The 24,443-nt window shown below is 41.1% G+C and overlaps 1 protein-coding gene across 53 annotated transcripts in view; it reads left to right on the top strand.

The window, feature by feature from the left end:
• The window catches only part of Celf2 (CUGBP, Elav-like family member 2), an 856,648-nt gene that overhangs the window by 816,549 nt on the left and 15,656 nt on the right, over positions 1–24,443 (top strand). For 33 of the 53 annotated variants that reach the window (NM_001110231.1, NM_001110232.1, NM_001160292.1 and 30 more), the window contains one exon: positions 19,003–19,122. In NM_001110231.1, the coding sequence (NP_001103701.1) occupies positions 19,003–19,122 (120 nt within the window). Of the gene's footprint in view, positions 1–19,002; positions 19,135–24,443 lie in introns of all 53 variants that reach the window. The other 20 variants (NM_001110229.1, NM_001347094.1, NM_001310447.1 and 17 more) reach the window with 1 other exon arrangement.

The following is a 24,443-nucleotide window of genomic DNA, read 5'->3' as shown; positions in this document are numbered from 1 at the left end:
TTACAAGGGGCTTTTTTAAAACCACATATTACTACTTGTGTAAATCAAACTGCAGTAAAGGATTTTTTTAATTGCTAAAAATTGTTTCAAATATCTCAGTACTTACATTTTAATAATCAGTGCACATGTCTTCCTCATCAATTAAGTTTTCCATGGAATATGATTATCACTTTAACATAAATGCTTACCTAAGTCTAACCCCGAGTTAATAGAAGTTCCTTCAAAGGGACCTCCCAGGAAGGTGCTCCTTGAGGGCAGAGGAGATGGAAGAGAGGTGTCTACATGAGATAAGCATCCTGTGAATGTCGTACCACTTTTCTTTCTTCTGCCAAAGTGCACGCTTCACACTCCATTGTAACACTCACCGTGTCTCTGTAAGATAATTATTTGAACATATGCCTTTGTCCCACACTCTAGTCAGTAGTTCTCAGCCTTCCCAATGCTGCAACCCTTTAATACAGTTCCTCAGGTTGTGGGGAGCCCCAACCATAAGGTTGTTTTCATTGCTACTTCATAACTATAATTCTGCTGCTTTTATGAATTGTAATATAAATATCTGATATACAGGATATCTGATATGCAACTCCATCGAGGTCTCAACCCATAGGTTGAGAGCCATTAGTCTAGATAGGAATACACTTTCAAAGTAGAAAGTTTTTTGTTCATAGTTCCCCCTTGATTTGAAACATCACATCACACTAGTTTCTAAAGGCTTGGTTTGTTTGTTTCTTTCTTTCTTTCCTTTTGGTTTTATTTAGTTTTGATTTGACTTTTTTTTTTTTTTGGTTGTTTTCTATTTTGTGGTTTTTATTTTTCGAAACAGGGTTTCTCCGTGTAGCCCTAGCTGTCCTGAAACTCATTCTGTAGACCAGGCTGGACTCAAACTCACAGAGAACTGCCTGCTTTTGCCTAGGATTTTTTTCTGCTGTTTTGATTTTTTATGACAAGTGAAAAGTCTGCATAGCATGTATAAGCGCCACTCATTCTAGTCTGGTACAGCACATGCATCTCTGAGGAGATACCCAAACGGGTCAGTGACATTGACGAGGTCACATGGGACTTAGCTCCCGAGGATCCTTCCTTCTAACAGGAGACAGAAGTAATCAATGCTGACACCTTAGATCAAAGTCATCTAGGGCAATTTGGCCTTTTTATTACAAGATTCTTACCAAGCATGGCTTTCAGAGTGTTCTTATTTCATAATACCACGGACTGAAAGGTAGACTTTGAAGAATGACATAATCATCCTTAGCAAGCATCTATCTGTTAGTTACATGGCAGTACTAATTCCACATTGCAATGGAATACCTACAGTGGTTAGAAAAATATGAGATCCATTTAGCTTAGAGTACTTTTTACTTGTAATGTACTTATAAAACATGGGCCATTTTATTAGTGCAGGGTCCATACTCATAAGGAATATCTCAGTTTCATACCCTCCCATTGCTCCCCTCACACTTACTGTTTTTCGTTGTTTATTATTACAAGAAGGAAATTAATCACAAGGCAGTCAGCTCGCCCTATAGTAGCTGTTTTTGTATGTGCTTTGATTAGGCAGAATCCAAACAGTAAAACAAGCTACTTATTTGTGGGGTTGAGGCAGTCACATCATTCTTACTACAGAAAAGATTGACATTCACTCCTTGTCTCATTGCTTCTAAGGTGTACTCCCTCGTTTCTATAAGTTTCAACATTTTTGAGGTACTTTTTCTAAAAGTTTTCCACGTCTGTTCTTGGTCCTGACATTATAGAGCTCAATGGAATCAAGAATTACACGAGCTTCTATTAGCCAAAAGACACGGTAGTAGTTATAATCTCCTGTTGTAGTGTTCACCCACTCAGCACATGCTTGTTGAGGATCTCTTGTCAGCCTGGAGTTCCTTTCCCCTTTCTTTACGTTATGTATATGAACATTCTGCCTGCCCGTGTGTATGTGCACACAACTGGAGTTAGGGATGGTTTGCAGGCACTGTGTGGGAGCAGGATTTAAACCTGAGATCTCTGCAAGATCAAGTGCTGTAAGCCACTGGCCTCATATCTGGAGTTCTTATAAGTACTTAACACATTGGTAGGTAAAGCTGACAAAAAGTCTTCTCTCATGCTACTGCTAGTTTTTTGAAAACTATTTTTTAATAAGACTCCCCATAGTAAAATAACTTTAGCCACCTTTAAGTATAAATTATAATTTTTGCACTCTTAAAACAACTTTATGTAACATTTTTATACCTTATACTAAAGTTTTTGACTTGGATAGAAATGAGGAAAGATCCTTCTCTAGTGTTCTTATCTTCTTCTTTTTTCTTTTTCTTTTCTTTTCTTTTTTTTTTTTTTTTTTTTTTGTATAGAACAGAGTTTATTCATGGCATGGGTAGGGGAATTAAAAGGGTAGTAGAAGCAGAGAAAGGAGAGAAAGAGAGGGAGAGAGAGAAAGAAAGAGAGAGAGAAGAGAGAGAAAGGGAGACAGAGAGAAGAAGTAGAGGCCGGCCATGACCCTGTGGAAAGGGGGGAAGGGAATGCAGAGAGGGGGGAACAAAAAGGAGCAAGAGGCAAGAGAGATAGGGGAGCTTTTCTTGTCTTCTTTAAGCTGTATGTTTTTCTATGTATTCGGTGTAACCAGGAGCTCTGGGTAGATGTTGTCTTTATTTGTAGATTTGACAAGAAACAAAACTAGAAGCACAGGGATTTTGCCCTGGGAAAGTCTACTCCCACTCTTGCTTGGTAGGTTCCCAGAAGAAGCAGCACATGATAACCAAGGGTGTATTGTTTTTGTCTAAGATATTAAAATCTGAGATTCTGAAAACCAGATAGTTAGAAATACAGTAGTCTTCCAGGGAGAGTTCACTCAGACAGGGATCAGGCACCGTGAGTGAGGGAAAGCATGCAAATATTTCTCAACCAGACTTTTTTCAAAACAGGGAGCCTCCTTTAAATTACACCTTTCATCAAGGAAATGGTGAGTTTAGGGATGAAGAGTTATCTCGGTGATTAAGAACACTGGCTGCTCTTCCAAGGTCAATTCTTAGCACCCTTATGGCAACTCGCAGCCCTCTGAAACTCCAGTTCCAGGGGATCTCGTGCCCTCTTCCAGCTTCCACAGATACCAGACACACATGTGGTACACAAACATACATTCAAGGAAAACATTCTCATGTTTAAATTTTCTTTTTCATTTTTTTATTGGATATCTTCTTTATTTACATTTCAAATGTTATCTCCTTTCCCGGTCCCCCCCCCCCACCCAACACCCTATTTCATCCCCCCTCCCGTGCTTCTATGAGGGTGTTCCCCCACCCCCCACCCACTCCCACCTCCCTGCCCTAGAATTCTCCTACACTGGGACATCTAGCGAGCCTTCCCAGGACCAAGGACCTCTCCTCTTATTGATGCCCAACAAGGCCATTCTCTGCTACATATACAGCCTGAGCCATGGGTTGTTCCATGTGTACTCCTTGGTTGGGGGTTTAGTCCCTGCGAGCTCTGGAGGCTCTGGTTGGTTGATATTGTTGTTCTTCCTATGGGGCCACAAAACCCTTAAGTTCCTTGGGTCCTTTCTCTAGCTCCTCCATTGGGGACCCTATGTTCAGTCCAATGGTTGGCTTCAAGTATCCGCCTCTGTATTTGCAAGGCTCTGGCAGAACCTCTCAGGAGACTACAATATCAGGCTCCTATCAGTAAGTACTTGTTGCCATCCACAAGTGTCTGGGTTTGGTGACTCTGTATGTGATGGATACCCAGGTGGCGCAGTCTCTGGATGGCCTTTCCTTCAGTCTCTGCTCTACACTTTGTCTCCATATTTGCTCTCGTGGGTATTTTGTTCCCCTTTCTAAGAAGGACTGAAGCACCCACACTTTGGTCTTTCTTCTTCTTGAACTTCATGCGGTCTGTGAATTAAGTGGGGGTACTTCCGTCCTTCTTAGGAAGGCTGGTGAATCTCTGACTTTGAGGCCAGCTTGGTCTACAAAGTGAGTTTCAGGACAGCCAGGGCTACACAGGGAAACCCTGTCTCAAAAATAACTAAATAAATAAGTAAATAAAATAAAAAAATCCTACCAAGCTGAGGGTCTGTTGGTTTTTTGAGACAGGGTTTCTCTGTGTAGTCTTGGCTGTCCTGGAACTCACTCTGTAGACCAGGCTGGCTCCAACTCAGAAATCCGCCTGCCTCTGCCTCTCAAGTGCTGGGATTAAAGGCATGCGCTGCCATCACCTGGCCAAAGATTTATTTATTATTATACATAAGTATACTGTAGTTGTCTTCAGATGCACCAGAAGAGGGCATGAGATCTCATTATGGGTAGTTGTGAGCCACCTTGTGGTTGCTAGGATTTGAACTCAGGACCTTCGGAAGAGCAGTCCTGTGCTCTTACCCACTGAGTCATCTCACTAGCCCAAGCAGAAACTTTAAAAGGATAACTAAAGGAGTTTTCATTTTATGTGTGGATCAATTCATGAACTCCTTATAAATTATGTACCAGAGACACATAGAAAAATAAGCAAAATGCTGCAAACTGTAAGACCTAGTTGGAGAGCATTCAGACAGGTAAAGTGCAGGTCAGCAGCAGGGAGGATTGTCCTGGGAAGTGAGAATTTGGAAGAGAGAACCTCTCCCTAGAAGACTGCTGTATTTCTATTTGGTTTTCAAAATCTGTATTTCTATTTTGTTTTAATTATATTTTAAATATAAGTAGATATTTAAGCCAAAATCTTAAGAATTAATAGGATTTTTTTACAGGTAGAAATAGAATGAAAGACTTATGTCGAATGTGATCATGTAGGTAAAATGATCTGATCAGAAAATGGATCTTCTCATTTATTTCAAAGTATGAGATCTACAGAAAATAGTAACTATGGAGGACTCTGAGAGCTGAAGCTTAGGGACAGAAGTTGTTGCAGCATTGAAGAGCCATCCATGTGTGGACCTCAGCCCTAAGGATGTCAGTTATTAGACTTAGTACCAGTTTGATGTGAAAAAGATCAGAAGAAGGATAAGAGATGACCCCAGCTTGTGCAGTTCTGGTGAGCAGCAGGGCAGTGCTTGTGGTGGTAGAAAGGTGTTTAAGGGGAAGGATACCTTTGTAGTATGCAATGGTTTGATTTATCACATGACAAACTGAGCCTTGCTGAGATATATCAAACAAGTTGACTAGCTTATCCTCACAGCTGAAAGTGAACTGAAAATCAGCTACAGGGACAAAGCTGCGGAATAAAACTTAAAGTAAGTCATAAAAGTACCATCTACAAGAAAATAGAGGTCTGTGTATATAAACCCTTAGTTTCTGTACTTGTGGATAGACAGATGGAGCAAGAGATAGAAAGAAGCTCCTCAAATGATCAGGTCTCAAGAAAGTCACACAGGTCGGAACAGGTAAGAGCAGCAGAGTGATGTTGCGGTTGCTTCTCTGCGGAATAGTCACCTATCTACACTAGCAGAGCAGAGGACAGCTCTGTGGGCAGAGAAAAGAGAGCTAAAGACTGAAATTGCAGACAACTTTTTCATGGAATTTGGAGATATGGCTTGGCATTTGAAGGCATATACGTCTCTAACAGAGGATATGAGTTAAGTTCCCAACACCTACTTCAGGATACTGACAACCATCCAGTTCCAGGAGATCAAATGCTACTGGCTTTTCTAGGCATCTGCCTTCATATATGCATACCCCACCCCACCCCTCATACACACATACAGAGAGAGAAAAGGGGGAGGGAGGGTGAGCGAAAGAGGGGGAAAGAGAGAGGAGAGAGAGAGTCTTAAAAGTTTTCGAGAATTGCATCATTGCTAAGGAAATGGTTTTTAAGATGGACAAAACATACATATTTTTCTAGACTGAACAGAAGAATCCAGAAACAAAGAAGATGTAAGTGTGGCACTGAGGGAGGGACTTGGGTGGGAAGGCAGAGTGGAGAGCTGTGACAGTCACAGTCCTATGCTGACCTCACAGATGAATCTCTCTGATAACACTGCCAGCCCTTGCCTTTTCCACTCCCCAAGCAGCTAAGTTCACAGGATATAGGCGGGCCTTAACACAAAGAACTGGTACACTTAGAGCTTTCCAACTGGCACCAAGAAGTCTTTCCAAGGATTAGATGTTAGCCTGGCCATTCTGCCCAGTACTTTCAACCCAGCTAAATAGGACTTACCCCTGGAAGTCCTCAGGAAACAAACGAAAAAACCTGGGCTCACTGGGTCAGTATTTCAACCCCAGCCAAGTGTATTGGAGATACTGCCTTGATTTGTCAACCTGGTTAACATCTTACAAATGCCTTTCCCATTTTCAGATCTACTTCCAAAGCCTGTTTTAGGGACTGTACTTGGAATCCATCTCCTTTTCTGTGTGTATGCTTTCCAAAGTGATAAGAATTGGGGGAAAATGCATCCATAGCCAGGCCAGAACATCTCAGCCACCTGGGAAGCTGAGGCAGAAGGAGCACAAGTTTAAGGCCAGCCTAGTCAACCCTTAGTAAGACCCTGTCATAAAACAGAGCTGAGGCTATTTCTCGCTAATACAGCACTTGCTTAGCCTTCTGTACAATTCCTAGTACTGCAGAATATGGGGAGAGAGGGGGATAACTCATTGACTGTAAACCTGGACTTGGAACAGTTAACCCCGTAAGTCTGACTATGACTGTGTGTCGTCTTGCTTAAATGAGCCTGCCGGTCATGGACTAGAAAGAGCCTCTGAGACATGAGGAAAGCTCAGCAGAATTGGGAACATACCAGAAGGCAAAGCAGGAAAGCACTTATCTCACATAGAGGTGAAATGTTTAGTATCTAGGTCTGGAAACAAAGATTCCTAATCAGGGTAGACGTTTAAAAAACAGTAAAAAAAAAAAAAAAAAAAAAAAAAAGTATGCCCTTGTCATTATACAGAATGCTGACACCTTGAGAAGAAAGAGTCGGTGGAGATAATCATTTAATTTTCTCACTTGTGAGATGGAATTGTTTCACTTTCCTCATTGAAATATCGAGTTGTGGTATACGTGAGTTTATATACATATATGTGCATATATATATACACATATGTTTGCATACAGCACTGTTCCTGGAGAACTGAGGAAATCAAACACTTCTGCAGACTTCCTAAAAGTGCTAGAATGTGACTAGAAATGCTAGTGCTAGTTTCTCACTGTTTCCCTTTAGTGCTTCTACAGTGCTTAAAATGCAAGGCTGGAAGACTAAGCTCTCCCAGCCAAAGACAAAACAGTGCCACTGGGCTAAACAGAGTGAGACGCCCATGTCTGTGCTGGCTACTTAAGAGACAAAGCGTTGCTGATGTGCATTCTCTTACTGATAAGCTCCCGTCTCTGTTTCCAAAGGACATGAGCTTTTGAGACTCTGTTACCCAAAGGGAAGTCTCTGTCAGAGCAGTGGTCATCCTCTTACCTGGGAAACCTCTCCCTTTCTCCCATGAGGAAGGCCAGACATTAGGCAGGTCATCAGTAATGCAGATGGCGTGGGCCCTCTTTCCTCACACTGTGTTTCCCGGGGCCACAGTCTGGTCATATCTTATAAGCGCAAAAGTCCTCATGGTCATCTCTCCAGACACCTTCTTCATGATCCTGACAAGGAGCCAGAGGCTAAAGGATCGTTTGTCAGAGGGGAGAATGTTTAGTTAGCAACAGGTGCTGAGACAGTTACTTCTGCACTGTGAGAGACTTGAGAGCAGGAGTTTCTGGAAAACAAGGCCTCTATTGTTGGACCTCTATATTCCCATCTTCTCACTCCTGTCAGTAGCTGTCAACTTCATTTTCAGTCTGTAGGCATGACTATTGTAAAAGCACAAGTCTGTCTGGGGGCAACTGAGCAGGGTAACATACTTTGTTAAAGACAGGATCTCACTAAGTATCTCTGGCTGGCTTGGAACTCTATTAGACCAAGCTGGCCTTGAACTTAGAGAGATCCAACTGCATCTGCCCCTGCCTCTTGCCCTCTTGCCCTCTTGCCCTCTGCCCTCCCGCCCTCTGCCTGCCTGTCGCTGCTTCCCAGTTGCTGGCACGTGGCATGCCCCACCACAGCTGGCTTAGTACTTCTATTTTTATAAATCACGAACAAAATAATATTTAGGTATCAATATCTTTTTTCCTACGCCATTCTTAACAGACCCGTGTGAGGTAACATTATATAAAAGGACTCTTCTAAACCCAAGCCCTCAGAGGCCGTTTTCATTCTTAAGTGTGTCTTCTTGGGACTGGAAAACATACTAAAAATAATACCTGGCTTATTGACAGTTACTGTGATAGAATTCTTTCAAGTAAACTAGTGAGAGTTCCAGAAGGCGTTTGGAAATGAAAATTAAAGCTGTGAAGTAATTGAGACAGCGTAGTATGGTCAAAGTATGGGATTATCCACATTGGTTTCCCCTCTCCCAAAATTTTGGCTCTCGAATAAATATTTCAAAACTAATTTCAAGTCAGAATCTAGTGCCGAGACAGAATTTTTCTCTCTCTGACCTTCTAGAGAAGCCTCTGTCTCAGTGCAGCATCAAGTCACATATACTTCCCACCGAATGGGCAGTGAAAGGTGTCCCCAGTGTCCATGGGGTAAAACACAGACCACCACAGATGGTCAAGTACTGAGCGGACACTGACTGGAAACTTTTTAGGCTATTGTCTAGCACACTCTTACACCCTACCCCCTTCTCAAAAACCTCTTCAGAAATAAGTTAAAATAAGAAGTATGGTTATTGGAGAATAATTCAGCCCCCAGGAGGAGAGACACTCTGTTACTTCATTAATGCCCCGGGTTGTGATTAGCTAATAATGACAATACCTATGTCACTGCATAGTTATTCTGCTGCTCACATTGTTTCCCTGCACTGTTGGAATATAGCATCCAAGCTGATCAGAGACAAGACAGCAACCACAGGCTTCAGTCTTATATTTAGTAGATATTTTCTCTGTATTTACAATTGTTTTGTTTCCTAAACCACAAAGACACTGCTTTCACGATCTAATTATTTTGTGGAGAGTGGTTAATGAATGCACTGAAGGCAATTCTTGCTCTTTCTGCTACTGTTGTTTTATGTAGCTTAAAAGAAAACTCTTCCTGCCTGGAAAAAAATGTAGGGAAGAGGATCAGTATGAGAAAATCTGGGTTTTCCCTGTGAATGTTCTGTAGAGTTGTGCTAGCTATGACCTGCATGTACACAAGAAAAGAGAATGTCTTAAAGAAGAAAAGCTCTTCCGTAAAGAGGTGGCCAGTGTGAAACATGAACAAACCCGTAATGCACTTTCTCTGCCTTCCATGGCGTATCTGACTCGTTAAAGGATTAAGTACAGACCATTCTAGCAGTCAGTCTTCCCCAAGCAGGAATGCTGTTTACTGTCCTACCTTCTGTAGACTATAAGAAAGGAAGCTTCTTGGTGTGTTTCCAATGGGTCTCCGGGCAAGTGAAGTCACCACATGGGTTTGGATTTGGGCCTCCCATCCCCTGCTTATGCATATGGGTGGCTGCTTGCAAGCTGAGAGTAGACATGTATTCATGACCTCCCAAGAGTTGTGTCAGAAGAATGGAAGTGTCTCTGCCCCTATTCCGGTGACACGAAGGCAGTATCTGGCTTCTTCAGTTTTATTTTTAAATACCTTACTTTATTTGGCATATAGCAGAAAGAAAGTTTGGTAAGTCTTCACTGAGCCACTGCTTCTTCTGAGTCATTAGGAGCCCATCAGTAAGGCTGTAACCCCAAGAGAGATGTGCCTTTACCTGTCTAAGATCTGCAAATCAGCTTTGCTGTAAGAAAACAGGTTAAGAAAATCCTAGCCCCCTGCCTCGGCCTTCCATTCATTCATTTAGCAGATACTTAGGATCTACTGTGTGTCATTGTTCTGTGGTTCTAGGAAATTAAAACAGGCATAAGCCTCTATTCTTTAATATACTTGCCTTCTAGTAAGATTTTTAATACAAAGAATAGAACCACACCTATTACAGTTTTTTTAAACTCTCATTTCACTCCCAACTGTTTTTGTTTTTCCGGTCATAAGCCAAACCTGACCTCTCTCCATAAACCTTCACTGTCATATGACTCAAAGTAAATTTTATACGAAACCAGTTCTATGGGAAATTAATAGAACCACATCGGACATCCTTGAGACCAATGTTTCCCAATCATTCATACAAAAGAAGTATGAAGATGGTTTTCTGAAATCAGATTTCTGAGAGCCCCTCCCTCACACTGTGTTTTTAGTGGATTTAATGAGCCCCAAGGATCTCCTGGTTCTGATGTGGGAAGTCCTAACTACCTCTTAAAAACAAACAAACAAAACCTTTATCACTAAGTGCATATGGTTACAGCTATCTGTTTCCAAAACAACCAGAGCAACTCTGACAAGATGGCCCAGATAGCACCTAGCCTCACTGGCTTCTGGGTTTACAACACAGAAATCTGGCCTTTGTGGTGGTTCATTTGGAATTGGAGAGGCGTGTGCTAGTAAATATCCCTTGGACAGAAGACAGAAATTACAAATATGACAAGCAGGGTGAGTCATAAAACTGCATAGATACCTTTGATCCTCACTGTCTAAATAGAGCTGAGCATTTCACATCTTCATTTATGTCATAAGTAAAATTGGAAGCTTTCCAAAAATTGTGCCTTGAACTGTGAGAATTCTGCCTCATTGAAGTGCTCATTTTGGAGATGGAAGCCATGTTTGGAACAAATAAAAAATGAAGAGCTTTTTAAAGCTGACTGAAGGGATCTCTGAGGCTACCAAAGCTAGCTCCAAGGTTTGCAGCAAGCCCTTCATATGTGATTATTTAGGTCTCTGCATTCATATCTTTACAAGTAGATGCAACATTCATTTTAGACGACATCTATTCTCAGCTATGTCTCCATATTAACCTGAAATCTATCACTGTAATTTCCATCCACTGATCCTAATTTTAATCTCCCTAACTACAAAGAATACTTATTGATGTCAGAACCTAAGACTGTTTCATCCCTTGGTTTTCTCTTTGTGAACTAAATATTACGTTTTAATCTTTCCCCTTCCTTAACTTCCATACCTGATCATCTTCCTGGATGTTCTCAAAACTACACAGTGCACATGTTTGAGGGATGCTGTGTTTCTGTGTGACTCGGTTAGCAGTAAAAGTATGGAGTTTGTCATTGTTTATCTAGCTTCCAAAGGGTGGGGAAGCATTGGATCTTCAAATGTTGCTGAATGATGCTGTGGTGGTAAATTTTTCTTCAGGACAGAATGGCCAGAGGTTTCCCAGCAGTTTCACCCCTTGCTGTATAGCAAACACCATTGCCATCCCGTCTGATTCTCGTGCCCATTCCCACAAACAAATTCTAGTGCTGCTTCTTTGGGGACTAATGCTAAGCCTCAGTTAAATTGAGATTCCCTACTGTCTCGTAGATTGGAAGCAACAGAGTCAAAACATTAAAGGTAGATCTAGGACCTACAAGCAAATTTGTTGCCTCCATAAGTAAATCTCTGCAATACCCACAAAGTCAATCCAAAACACAAAATAGGATTTTAAATTAAATGTCAACAAAGTGTTAACCCTCTACAGTTAACGCGGTGCATGTAAATCTGGGCTCACAGTGCCTAGCACCTGGTATGCACTCAAAAGGTATTAGATGCCAGCATTATTAGTGCTGTTCCTAATGAAAGTGAGTTCTCCTTTTCTGTTACTGATTACCACAAGTGTATGTGCTTCACAAACATCTTAAAGTTCTACAGAAAAATAATGCAGCCTGACATCAGAGTCCAGCCAGTCACATTCCTTCCCAAGCACTCCTTTTTCCAGCTTCTGGCCACTGGGCCCTGTCTCCATCTTCAGAGCCAGGGACTTTGGGCCAGATCCTTCTCATGCTGCCACATTCCTGGAGTTTTCTCTTCCAGTTCTCACTTCCACTTTTATGGGAAAATGTCCTCATTTCAGTATCAGCCAGCTAGCAACTCTTAACTCCATCTTTAGCTTGTCTTCATCACGCACAGCCTAGCATAGTCACAGGTTCTAGGAATTAAAGCCTGGACAGTTAAAGCTCTCAAGAAAGAGCTTTGTTCTGCCTACATCTTTCTTGAAAAATAGTCTGTCTAGGACCAAAGCTTATATGCCTACCCAGTTCAGAAAGAGAATGGCTTGGTGTTCTTTATCAAACATGGTGCCTTATCAAAGCACCGTGCCATCTTGTTTCATGAAGTTCAATGCTCTTGCGCTGGTCATCGTAGATGAGTGTAGGATCTATCTTGCCCATCTCTCCATTCCAAGTAGTCACCCATCTTCCCAAAAGCAAAGTGAAAATGATACTGGGAGAAGAGTTATGGTCTTTTCATGTTTCGAAATCTAGGGAAAGGAAAAAGGCATTTATCTATGGCACAAATCACCTTTGAAAGAAAACAAACTCTCTATTGCTGAGATTGGAGCTCAGATCCGTGCATATGGCAAATGTGTTCTGTCTCTGATCTGAACCCCTCGCCACAGATGAAACTTTCTTAATAAGGATTACTAATGCTACCTGTCCTCATTTGCTGGTTAAAAAAGGATTTCTGTTTTATATCTGCATGAAAAGTCATGTGGTCTTTCTGTGGACCCTGTTCACAGCTGGAATTCTAGCTGCCATATGTACCCCTCATATGTACTGAGTCAATCCATTCAACGCTGTAATCTATGCTTTTTATCCTTAAAGGAAAGACTTCTGACCACTTCTGAAAGACAAGACTTTTCTATTATATTTCATTTTATTTCCTTTTAGCCAGCTTGCTGAAACCTACAAGCTGGTAGGTAGGATGTAACCTGTAAGGCAGACCTCAAATGTCATGTATGACAGTCGTCATTGTCACAACATAAGCAAAGTAAAACAATATTGCTGGACCCACTTGCATGCCTCCTTAACGTTGCTCTGCAGCCTCTCGTATGAAACAAAGCAGCCTCCTATCCATAGACATTCTTGGAAAAGCAGCCAGCGTTTAAACACTACACATTTCCTGGAGTGCTCTTTTTGCATTTTGCAAATAGGTTTAGTGAGAAAGTGAAAGACTTCAGTGGATACTGAAGAGAAGTTCAGGAGGACAATGCAATTGCCTAAGTCAGCCCATGGCCAGTCTACTAACCCTGAAACAGGAAAATGTGGGCTGATGGCATTTAGTTTGTTTCTCGGTTACGTTGAGGGTTATCTTCTATATTGTGCATCTGCTAAACATTTAGTTTTTAAGTGCATGACTGAGATCGTCCCTGTGACAAATCTGAATTTAAACAGATTGTTAAAGTTTAAAGGGTTTTAAAGGTAATTCCACATGCAATAGAAAGATCTCTTTGCAACTAAGACTAAAGTTAGGACAAATTTCTAAAGTATTAGCCAGTGATACAGCATACATACATAGAGTCCTCTCACTCTAAGGCACTTCATGCAGGTACTATCTCATAGTTTCATACTTAATTCTACTCTGCTCCTGTTCTTTGCCTTCTTCTACTAGGATTTCCAGAAAAAATAGTACAAGATGATGTGAGGACTGTATTCAATCACCTTACTATAGTCAGTCCCAAGTGCTTTTAAATTAAGTAGAAAGCAAGGTGTAAACCGACCTATTCTTTACACCCTGCTTCTTCATGATTCATGACACAATGGTCTGGTGGCTCCAGGACCATCCCAGCACCACTCATATTCCCTAAGCACAGGCTTGCTTGGAGGACCTCTAAACTCACCTCTCAAACCTAAAAAAAAAAACCCTCAAATCATCCAGGAGTCATAGGATCCACCAGTTCCAGTGTCATTTTCTCTCTTGACACCGAATGAAACTCTTGAGATGAAGTAAGCTGCTGTTGAGTATACTTCCTTCTGTCTTATATTCACTTATATATCGGCAGGCAGTGGACAGCTTCTAGCAACACGTTTGTCAGATGACCAAGGGCCTGAATTTCCTCCTGTCCATGCCCTCTGCAAATTTGTTTTCTGTCTACTTCCCAGACTCTGTGAGGATTATCTCATGTCTCAGCCTGTTGTTTCCTTCACATCTCTTTGCTATGAGTAGTGTGAGGAAGAGAAAGAAAAATGAAGCTCTGAGTGAAGTCAGACTTGTGATTGGCATGGTACCATTAGCACTGGAGGTACTGTACTGACTACATCCATCAGAAAGAAGTCCTTGTACTTGGCTTTGGCCCTGATGAAATACAGGCTTTGTCAAAATATATGAAACTCCTGTGCAATGCAAGAGGTTAGGCCAATGTATTTCTCTTCATGTTCTATATTAGTCTCTTATGAGTGTAGCCAGTGTAGCTTCTTATGGCTGCTGTTGACAGGATATGTGTTTTCTGGTCTTTTACAAACTTATGGATCTACTTCTAAAAGCAGTATGTGTTCAGTGGAAACTATACTTCAACATTTGAGTTGTGATCTTCTCCTGAGGTACTGATACATGAGTTCATCGTTTCCCATGTGAGCAGCAGTGAACCACATTGCCAGTCATCCACACAGTCACAAGAAGAAACATCAGGCCTCCAAGCTGTGTTGCTGAGTCAGGATATTCAGTAGAGTGGTGTAGCAAATACATTTCCAATTTAGGATATTTTCCACTTTTGAATTGGATCCTTGTTCTTTTGGAAGCCCAGGAGCGAGCGTCTATCTGTATTTTCAAGTTGTGTATGTCTCTGAATATTAAGTGTGCCTCCTTCCTTAGCATAGTTAAATCTCAGCTGGGGATTTTTGTTGAATACAGTCTGGTCATAAGGCGAACCTGGGTGTGTCCTTTTTCTTTTTTCTTGCATGCCTATTCATTTCTCTAGTCTTCTTTATTTTATATTAAGTGAATATTTACTAATACAACATCTTAATTTTGTTAATGATTTTTCATGCTTTCAAATTTTATTACTTTAGTGATTACTATAAATTATCAGATCATACATCTGATTTATCGTCCTAGTTTTAGTAAGATTAAAAAATGTTTCTCATGTAATTCCCTTCAGCCTTTTAAATGTTATTTATATAAACAATATGTTAAAAACCTAGCAACATAATATTATAATTATTTTCCATAATCTTATGTCTTTTAGAGAAACTCAATAGAGGACAGCAAGTGATAAATCTTTATATTTCTAGGGTATTTGTAACCTCCTTATTTACAATTTCTAGTTCTCTTCTTTCTCAAGATCTAAGAGCTTGGGCTTCCATAGAATTTTCCTCCATCGTTCTCACTTGTTTGACTGTTGTCAAATATATTACATTTCTTATACCACATACCTAATCATACAGTTATGAGCATTTTAGCCAAATTATCTTAGTTAAGAGGAAAAATCTAATAGACTTAATTAGTAAGTAATTACTTCCTCTCCTATTGATATCTAAGATCTCTTGTTGTAAACCTAAAGGATTTGATTAGTCCTTAGGAGACAGAGCTGGTGCCTATTGAGCAATAGTTTGGTTTTGTTTGGTTGTTTGTTCTAATTTGGGAATTCTTTTCTCCATTTTTGGAAGATAATTTTGCTGGATATAATTTTAGTTGGCAGTTTGTTTTGGCTTTGCTTTTTTCTAACATTGAGTATATCCTGTTATAAATGCATTGATTCTGCTGACAATTCAGCTGACTCTTCCTTGAATCCTCTGGTATAATGGTCTTTTTCTTTGGTGCTTTCGGGATTTCCTGTCTTTGACATTCAGGATTTGCACGTGTTTATCTGGATATGGATCCTTTGTGACATATCGGTTTACCATAGTTACAATTATTACATTTTTTGAGTGTGTCAGTGTCTGTCACCAAACTTGGGAAGTTATTAGCCATCATGCTTTGGGACATTTTTCTAGTCTCTTCTATCACCTCTTGCCTTGTGCTTTATGTATATGTTAATGTGCTCAACAGTATACCATATGCTCTGAGTCTGTGTTCACTTTTTATTTTTCTCCCTGTCCTTTAGAATGTATATATTTTTTGATAACTTCAAGTTCACTCATTCTTATATTGGTTCATATCTGTTCTTGAGCCCTGTGGTGAAATAAGTTATTGAAGCTCCTTTTCAGCTGTAGAATTTCCCTTTGTTTATATTCTTTGCCTCATTGGTATTTTTTGATGATTAAACATTATTGAATAACTTTAGGATTTCCTTTAGTTGAGTATCTTTTTAATATCTTCTTTGATTTCTTCACTTGCTAAGTCTTAATATCTGAACCTCTGTTGTCTGTTCTTCTGCTATGTATGGATTCTAGCTCATTTCTTACCGTATATTATGATGTCTTCTTAACAACTGGGCACTTTAAATAGATAATAGAGCAAATCTAGTTCCTAATCTTCCTCATTCACTCCCAGACTGACTTCCTGGTTGTTTATTTGCTTACAGCTTAGCAGAGTTAAAGCAGTAAGGTCTGTTGCTTTGCCATGGTGCCCTTCACATCATTTCCTCAAAGACATAGCCATGAGCTGAGTGGCAGGTTGTGTCTTGACTCCCCTCATTAGCTCATTGCCTGATATGTTAGGTTCCTACCTGATATATCTCTCTTGTCACCTCTCGCAGTGTTGTTAGCATTAACACAATTCCAAATTGGGGGATTTTGTTTTGTTCTTGTTTGGAGGGTTGGTTGGTTGGTTGGTTTTTTTTTTTTCTTTTAACCCCCAAAATCTGTTAAGATTAAAGCCAGCCCTTGTAGGAAAACATGCCTTAGCTCTTTCTCTATTTCATCAGAACCATCAGCCCACTCAAAATTGCTTACCAAAAAAAAAAATTTTGTCCCCAGTAGCACTTTTGGCTTGAATTTTCCCATCTTTGGTTCTTCCAGCCTGTTTTGTACTCTAGATGGAAACTCTGTGTTATTGCTTCAGAGCTGGTTTAGGAACCATGGTTTGCTTTTCTTTGACACCTCTCATCTTCAGAAGAGCTTCTGTGCATTGGTCATAGATTATATGCCTCTTGACTTGCCTTTCCTAGCACAGACTTCTAGCCTATAAGTGATGATGTGAAGGTAAAAGTGAGGCCAGTATTCCCCTAGCAAGCTGTTTAGGGGCAAGTCCTACATTCCTCGTAGCTTACTGTATAACTTGTGCAGTACAGAACAGAGGGGAAGAGATTAGGGCTAATTAGAAATGGTGGAGTCTTTTCTTCCTGGAAGAGCCATAGTCCTGGATTTGGAACTGTGAGGAGGGGAGCCCTGCTGTCTCACTCTCAGTTGGACTGCTGTTAAACTCCTCTTCAGAACGGTGATACTGGGACAGGTGATCCTGGAGAAGGGAACCTAGTGTAGACTGTGGCCTAAATACCACAGATTACCTCAATTCTTACAGAGACCTTTACACTTTTCTAGTAAGGGGGAAGTGGATTTCTTGTTTTGTTAGGACAGTGTCTAGAGATGGCAACCATAGCTCTTATAATAATCTGATACTGAGAGAGGATGCACAGATGGTCTTACTTGTCCCTGCAGTTCTTCAGTCATGTCACTTAAACTCACAGCTACCATTGGTTTGCTTTGGTTTCCTAGTATTTATTTCTGATTTAGAATTCAAACATCCATCATGAATAGTTTTCCCACCTGATTCACTGACACAGTCTTGTCCAGGCAGTTATGTGTAGACTAACATCGGATAAAGTCTGTGGGAAACATGCCAGATATGTGTAATTTAGATGAGCTGGATTATCAAAGAGAACTCGCACTGCAAGGGAGAAAACTAGCATGCCCAGTAAGATGTTGTTTGTACTTTCATCACATCAGCGAGTAGTGAATTAGTAAAGGAAGCTGAGAGGTGACTGCTTAAGCAATAGGACAAACTCAGGAAGCAGCACAACCAAGTAACTTCCAATACTTTAGAAGTATTTGGTGAAGTAGAAAAACTCAAGCAAAACTTTGTAAGACTCCTGGTGCATAAAGAATGTGAGGAAGCTTATCGCCTATCAAGGCATCTAACAGAATGCCTGTGGAACCCCAAAAGGCTTAATTGTTAGAATGAGATGAAGTTAGGAACTTACAAATAAAAATTCCAATCTCAAAACTTAGTGCTGAGAAGTGCTTTAGGTATTTCCCTCTGAGAATTTATAGCAGTGAACAGGCCTCCCATGAGCCTTATGGGTGATCAAAGTCCTCAGTCCATTTGAAAAGGCCTGTTCCCTAGAACTTTGTGTGATCAAACGGACATCATCCCTGAAAAGACCTATCTTCAATCCAGACCTCAAAGATGTCCAGAAATAATTTTTCAATAATATTAAAGCTCACATTTAGAAATCATTAAATACAGTTAAACCAAGGACCAAGAGTAGGAATCAGAGGGCTGGCAAGACGACTCAGCAGTTGAAAGTCATTACCCATGTTAGGTGGCCCACAAGTGCCTATAACTTCAGCTCCAAGGGATCCAACTCCCTCTTCTGGTCTCTACAGGTACGAACATGCATATGCTAATACACTAACGATAACATATAATAAATAAGCAGTAAAAATCTTTTTTTAAACTAGCAGAGTCAGAGTTGGGTAGTATATCTAGATCAACCCAAGGCCTCTGGTATTAGAACTATTAGAGCATTAACAGAATGCAGTTACACTAATACGTTTATAGAAACTTAAGGCATCTAAAAAGTTAGAATAGCAAATGGTTACTGAAATGGCTATACTGATGCTTCTAGAAATGTAAACTGTAATGTAATATACAGTGGCTATACGTCTAAAACGACTTTACGTACAGCTAAAGAAAGTTTGGTGAGCAAAATAGTTCAACATTCTCCTACAGTGGGACTAACAGAGGATAATCTAAACTTCCAGTGTTGTCATTCAAAATTTTCCTCAGGAAACCAAATGAAGCATACTCAGTGTGCTGGTGAAACAGATAGAGGCGGGCTATTGCAAGGGTGGAAACTGAAACTAAGGCCTTGTGCAGTGAGGCAGAGCCACTGAGCTAGGAGCCCAGCCTACCTACCATGTGATTGCTTCAGTTACCAAGTCCATGTGCCAAATGGCCTACAAGTCAGTCCCTTTGGTCTTTAACAGAAAAACTTGAAGGTCAGCGACACCGCAGTTAGCCTGTTAGTGATAACAGATTTCTTTCCATTTCAGTTGTTTCTCACTTTGTTTTCTCTCTCCTTTCTCTCTTTTCAGTGGCTGCTTCAACCCCCAATTCCACCGCTGGTGCGGCCATGAATTCCTTGACCTCTCTTGGGACTCTACAAGGATTGGCTGGAGCCACTGTCGGATTGAATAATATTAATGCACTAGCAGGTACCATAAACAGTGAGTATTTGCTGCTCTGGTGGACAGCCTTCCCCTAAATTCTCCAGAAAATGGTCAGCCAGAATTGACCAAAAAAGGATATAAAATGGGGAGAACTAAAACTTGGGATGGAGGAGCACATGGTTCAATAGGCAGAAGCTTTCCCTTTGCCTTTATCTCTAAACCAGCCACACCCCACCCCACCCCCAGCTTCTTTCCACTGTGGAGTATGAGATCAAATCCTTAGAGTGCCGTGGTTTGACAGGTAGTCTCAGGTTCCAAGAAGTTTGGTTCAGCCCTCCTTCAAGGCAGAGTGTTATAATAGAAAAGGTAATGGAGCCGGGCATGGTGGTGCACACCTTTAATCCCAGCACTCAGGAGGCAGAGGCAGGCGGATTTCTGAGTTCGAGGCCAGCCTGGTCTACAAAGTGAGTTCCAAGACAGCCAGGGCTACACAGAGAAACCCTGTCTCGAAAAACCAAAAGAGAGAGAGAGAGAGAGAGAGAGAGAGAGAGAGAGAGAGAGAGAGAGAGAGAGAAAGAAGAAGAAGAAGAAGAAGAAGAAGAAGAAGAAGAAGAAGAAGAAGAAGAAGAAGAAGAAGAAGAAGAAGAAGAAGAAGAAGAAGAAGAAGAAGAAGAAGAAGAGAGAAGAGAGAAGAGAGAAGAGGTAATGGAGTGGAAGTTGGGAACCATAAGTCCAGCTTTACTGCCAATCAGCTCTAAGAGCTCAGACAAATCACAGCTCCATCTCTGGCCTACAGTCCCCACTGGAAAATTGAAAACTCTGAGTCAGATAATATTGAGGTGCCCTCTAGTTTGAAAAAGCCAAAGTTTTCAGACAAGAACCTAGTCCCTGAAAAACCAGAAATGAAACTGATTGACAAGGAGGTAGTGCAAGAAGGGGAATCTTTGTCATCGAGAACCTAGAGCATCCGCAGGACAGACTGAAGAGGGTGCCCTTAGCAAGCAGCACAGGCCTTCCACAGAGAGCTCACCAAATGACACTTAATCCTGAAGCAAGCTGGCTCATTTAGAAAGGTGGCTGACCTCTGCCCACACAGCTAACTGTTCTGTTGCTCAGATGCATGTGGGAATAGTGCCCAGGCCTGAGGATGAGCCACACTTAAAGATCACATTTGGTGTGAGTATTTGCACTAGGGAGACTGAGCCTCGGCCACAAGGACAGCTAGCTTGCCTATCCATTTGGTCCCCCTGGCTGCCCAGGAGATCCATAACAGCCAACGGAGTTTCTGCATTGTGGACCTAATTGTCTGCCAGGCAGCCCCAGCAATGTAACATTGCTTCAATTTTTAATCTGGGGATCCTGGCCATTTGCCTCACTTTAAGCCATGAGTTAGTAAGTAGAAAACTGTTTTACTGAATGATCAGACCATAATTATTTTAAAGCAAAAACTGTAATTTAAAAGTTCAAAAGATAATAGCTTGAAGAGAAAAAAAAAAAGATTGTATCAGCAAGATGGTATGGTTCAGGTAAGGGTCCAACCCCTGGAGCCCCACCTAGTAGGAAGAGACCACAAGCTTGTACAAGCTGTCCTCTGGCCTCCACAAGCATGTCCCACTCCCCTCCCACACAGGCAGGAAATGTAAGGAAAGCCTTTAAATGTCTAAAGTGTGTCCACGTGAAGGTTAACTCGTGCAATCCTAGTAAGAAACCATATTTTCATAAGTAGACAATCTTCAGGTTTATTAAATCGTTTCATTTAGATGCTCGAGGGAGGCCGAAAACAAACAAACAAACAAACAAACAAACATAATTTTATCTGATCCTGAAGAAAAAAAAATGTTTCCTGCCACATATGATAGCTTTTGTGATATTAGCGTATAGTACACGGCCTGGTAACCTGTGACAGCAGAATGTTTTATTCCAGTTAAAACTGCCTCCAGCTTTTACATTTCCAGCAGCCACCTAGGAGCCTGGAGGCCCGGTCCTGTTTCTGGTGCAGCTCCTCTTTTTGACCCTGTCCTACAGCAGTGCCAGCCTACTGCCCTTCACCCGAGTTTCGGATGTGTGTGCATCCATCCCTCATGCTGCTTCTCTTGCCCCAGGACCTAGTTCCCCTCAAACAAGGACTTTGATTTGATCGCCTGCCTGTCCTTGGTCTGCAGAGTCACAGGCCAGTGGGAATGGTTGTCCCCCTCAGCACGTGCTCTGACTGCTGTGTGTCCACATGTCCGTGTCCTGTCCCTCCATGCCTGCTTTGTTTTGTGTTGCCGGCCTTTTCCCATTCTTATTGTGAGGACCCAAGGGGAACTGTGTGGAATGATGAGAAACCACAGCTAGTCCTTGTGTGGGGTCACATGTTACACAAAGTTTGCTCTGGCAAGGACAATAGTTTCAAATTGAGTTGCTGCTTTTCAGTTTTTGTAATTTGGTTAATAGAAATATGCATAGTTCGTGACAAGAAAGAATGTTCTTAATTTCACGTATCCCTACCTACCAGTCAGTGTGAACCATGTTTAATTAAAAATTATGCACAAATGGAAATCTATTCCTTCTTGATTGTTAAGTGCTACTACTGCTAGCCTCCTTGCCAACCTCAGCATCAACTAGGAGGGAGCATTTTCTACTTGTCTCAGATTAAATATTAAGGGGAACCCCCTCAGGGTGAAGTATCCTCAAAAGAGATGATGTCACCTGTTACAGATAATTCTCTCCAGGTAATCACGAGATACTCTTTCAGTTCTTGTCAGCTTACATATTGTTTCCTCCCCAGCTGTGTCCCAGGAATGATTAGCTACGATACTGTGGCTAGTATATGATATGATCATGAGAAGAGTCTGGTTTTCTGAACAGAACCAGATATTTTCCATGAACAAAGCAGCCAGAGAGAAAATAGGTAGATGACACATCTTAGCCTAGACTTGGACCACATCCCTGCTATAAGGCCAGCCCCTCGCTAAAAGGGTTCACAGATGAGTTGCTAGGTTAAACTGTTTGAAAAATTTACTTTTCCCTTGTATATTAATGAGTGACGCTAAAAAGCACAGCCAGCTAAAGGTAAAGCCAGATCAGAAAGACCAAAAAGAGCATGTGTCATTCAGGGCTTGCATCTAGATAGTTTGATTAATATATAAACATAGGAATTTTTTTATATTTTTGTATATTAATATCTAAATTAAGATAAAAATACTCTGAGCACATATATCCACCCAAGAGCCTTTATCTGATGATTTTTTTCTAAATATAAGTGAAATGCTCCCTTCCTTTTCTTGGTTCAAATTATGTGATTCTTCCGCATGGCTTAACATATTGTCCTTAAAACTATGATTCTTTTACTGTAACAAGTCATAAACACTTGGCGGAGAGTCATTTTTAAGTTCCTTTATGTGGCTAAAAGAAGAGAGGACTTGAGTACATTACCCTAGCTTACACTGCTCTTTATTTGCATTGTGGAGTCATTGTTTTGATCTGTCTTCTAGCAGTTTATGAAGAGAATGTCACTGTGTACCAGAGCACATTTGTGATCTTACCGACATAGTCAAATATGGAAGTGAAACTAACTGTATTCATATTTATCTCCCATAATTTCAGTTACTTTCCCCAGATCCTCATTTATTAGCTTATAGCTTAGCAGGCTCAATGTGTTCTAATACATTCCTTCCTTTTTCTCTCTTGTATGTGATCTATATCACCTAAAAAGAGTGGCTTGCAAATAAATGTCACCTGCTTGTGGTCACTCCTAGTTCTGCTTAGTGCCATCTCCACAGTGCGCACAAGAATGCTTGTCTATAGTCTTGGGTGTGTCTGCCATTTTAACTAACTTAGGTCTGTAAGTGAAGGCCTCTGAAGAGTAATTAAATGTAACAACTTAATAGTCAGGTGACACATCAACTCTATTGTCAGGCCAATTATCTAGACCTCTCTTACATAAGTTTGTCACCCCTTTCACTGTATCCAGCTTTTTTGTCTAGACAGCATGAGTGAGAATTTAAAGGGTCAGGGGAAATAATTGATCCATTCAGTGTTCTCAAAGAAAAGCTTTATTTTTTTTAAATGGAAATATTTTATTCAACTAAACTTTCTCAAACCTCTGCTTCTATTGTCCGAGGCTTTTAGAGATAATCAGATGTTGACAGCTGAATTGATAAGTGTTAAGTTTGATACCATGATTATCTAATGTAGAATAACATTAGCTAGTTTGTAAGAGTTGCTCTCCACAGTTGAAGTCCTCCTCTGACGGTTCTCCAGATGCTCCGTGTGGTCCTTACCTGATACTCCCTGAACTTAGCCAACCCATAGCCTCCAAGATTTTAAAATATATTTTCCAAGATAGCATAATTCCAAAATATATAATGTATTTTCCAAGGTAGTATAAATCTTCTCAATGTATCTGTGTTTGAAAGAACTTTTTCACCCCTCTTATTCTTTATTCAAGAAAAGATTTATGTCATAGAAGAGGGAAGCTTTAGGCTGGGACAACCAAGCTGTCCCAAAGGTCCTGCACAGGTGCCTGACCAGTTCCTCCACCTTGGCATCTCTGCTCCATCTATTTCAATGTCTCCCAGTAACTGCCCCCAAGCATGGAAGGCTAAGAGTTGTCTTATACGTGCATAGCAGCAGTAGAAGCAAGCAGAGCTTCTAGAAAGTAGGTCTAAGTTAGAGCATGTAGTCTAAGAACACAACCAGCCATGACAACATCCTACCCAGAAGGATGAAGGACAGGGCTGGAATGTTGCCTGGTGGAGCTGCAGGCTTCCCACATTTTGTTCTAAAGATTTGAAGTTCACTGTGTTTCTGATTTAAGAGGTGGAAAATGACAAAATGGGGAGAATTCCAAGCTGCAGCCTAAGTCGGACCCTTTTGTACAGGGCTTAGGTGACAGTGTGTGGACAAGCTATGACAGGTAGATTCGGAGGTATTCATTAGAGTGGCGCTTAGGCCTCAGAATATCCATGTCAGGCAGCTGGGCTACCCAGAGTTCCACAGGCTGCTGTGCATACATGAAACCACACACTTTGGGGTAGAGGGCAAGTCACTGTCCTTCTGGAATTCCCTCCTTTAGAGAAATTGAGTCCACAGCTTGATAGCCTGCATTCCCAATACCTGCTGTGGAGCTGAAAGATTCACTCCATTGGTTCCAAGTTGACTTACATACTCAGGAGTATCTTGCACATACTGAGCAGTATGCATAAACCATAACCCAAAGGGAGAAGAGAATTACCCTCCAGGCCTTTGGCAGCCACAACAATAGGGATGGGTAAGAAGAAAAGGCAGTAGTGTAAATGTGGTTCAATGGTGTCTGAGGAGTCACTGAAGTAATTAGGGGACGGACTCTCACCTCTCTAACAGTGCTTTGTTTGCATGACTGC

The sequence above is a fragment of the Mus musculus genome, chromosome 2, assembly GCF_000001635.26.
Source record: "Mus musculus strain C57BL/6J chromosome 2, GRCm38.p6 C57BL/6J".
In the NCBI taxonomy this organism is placed as follows: domain Eukaryota; kingdom Metazoa; phylum Chordata; class Mammalia; order Rodentia; family Muridae; genus Mus; species Mus musculus.
Note: the sequence above shows the minus strand (reverse complement) of the source record. Positions and strands in the feature narration are given on the sequence as shown.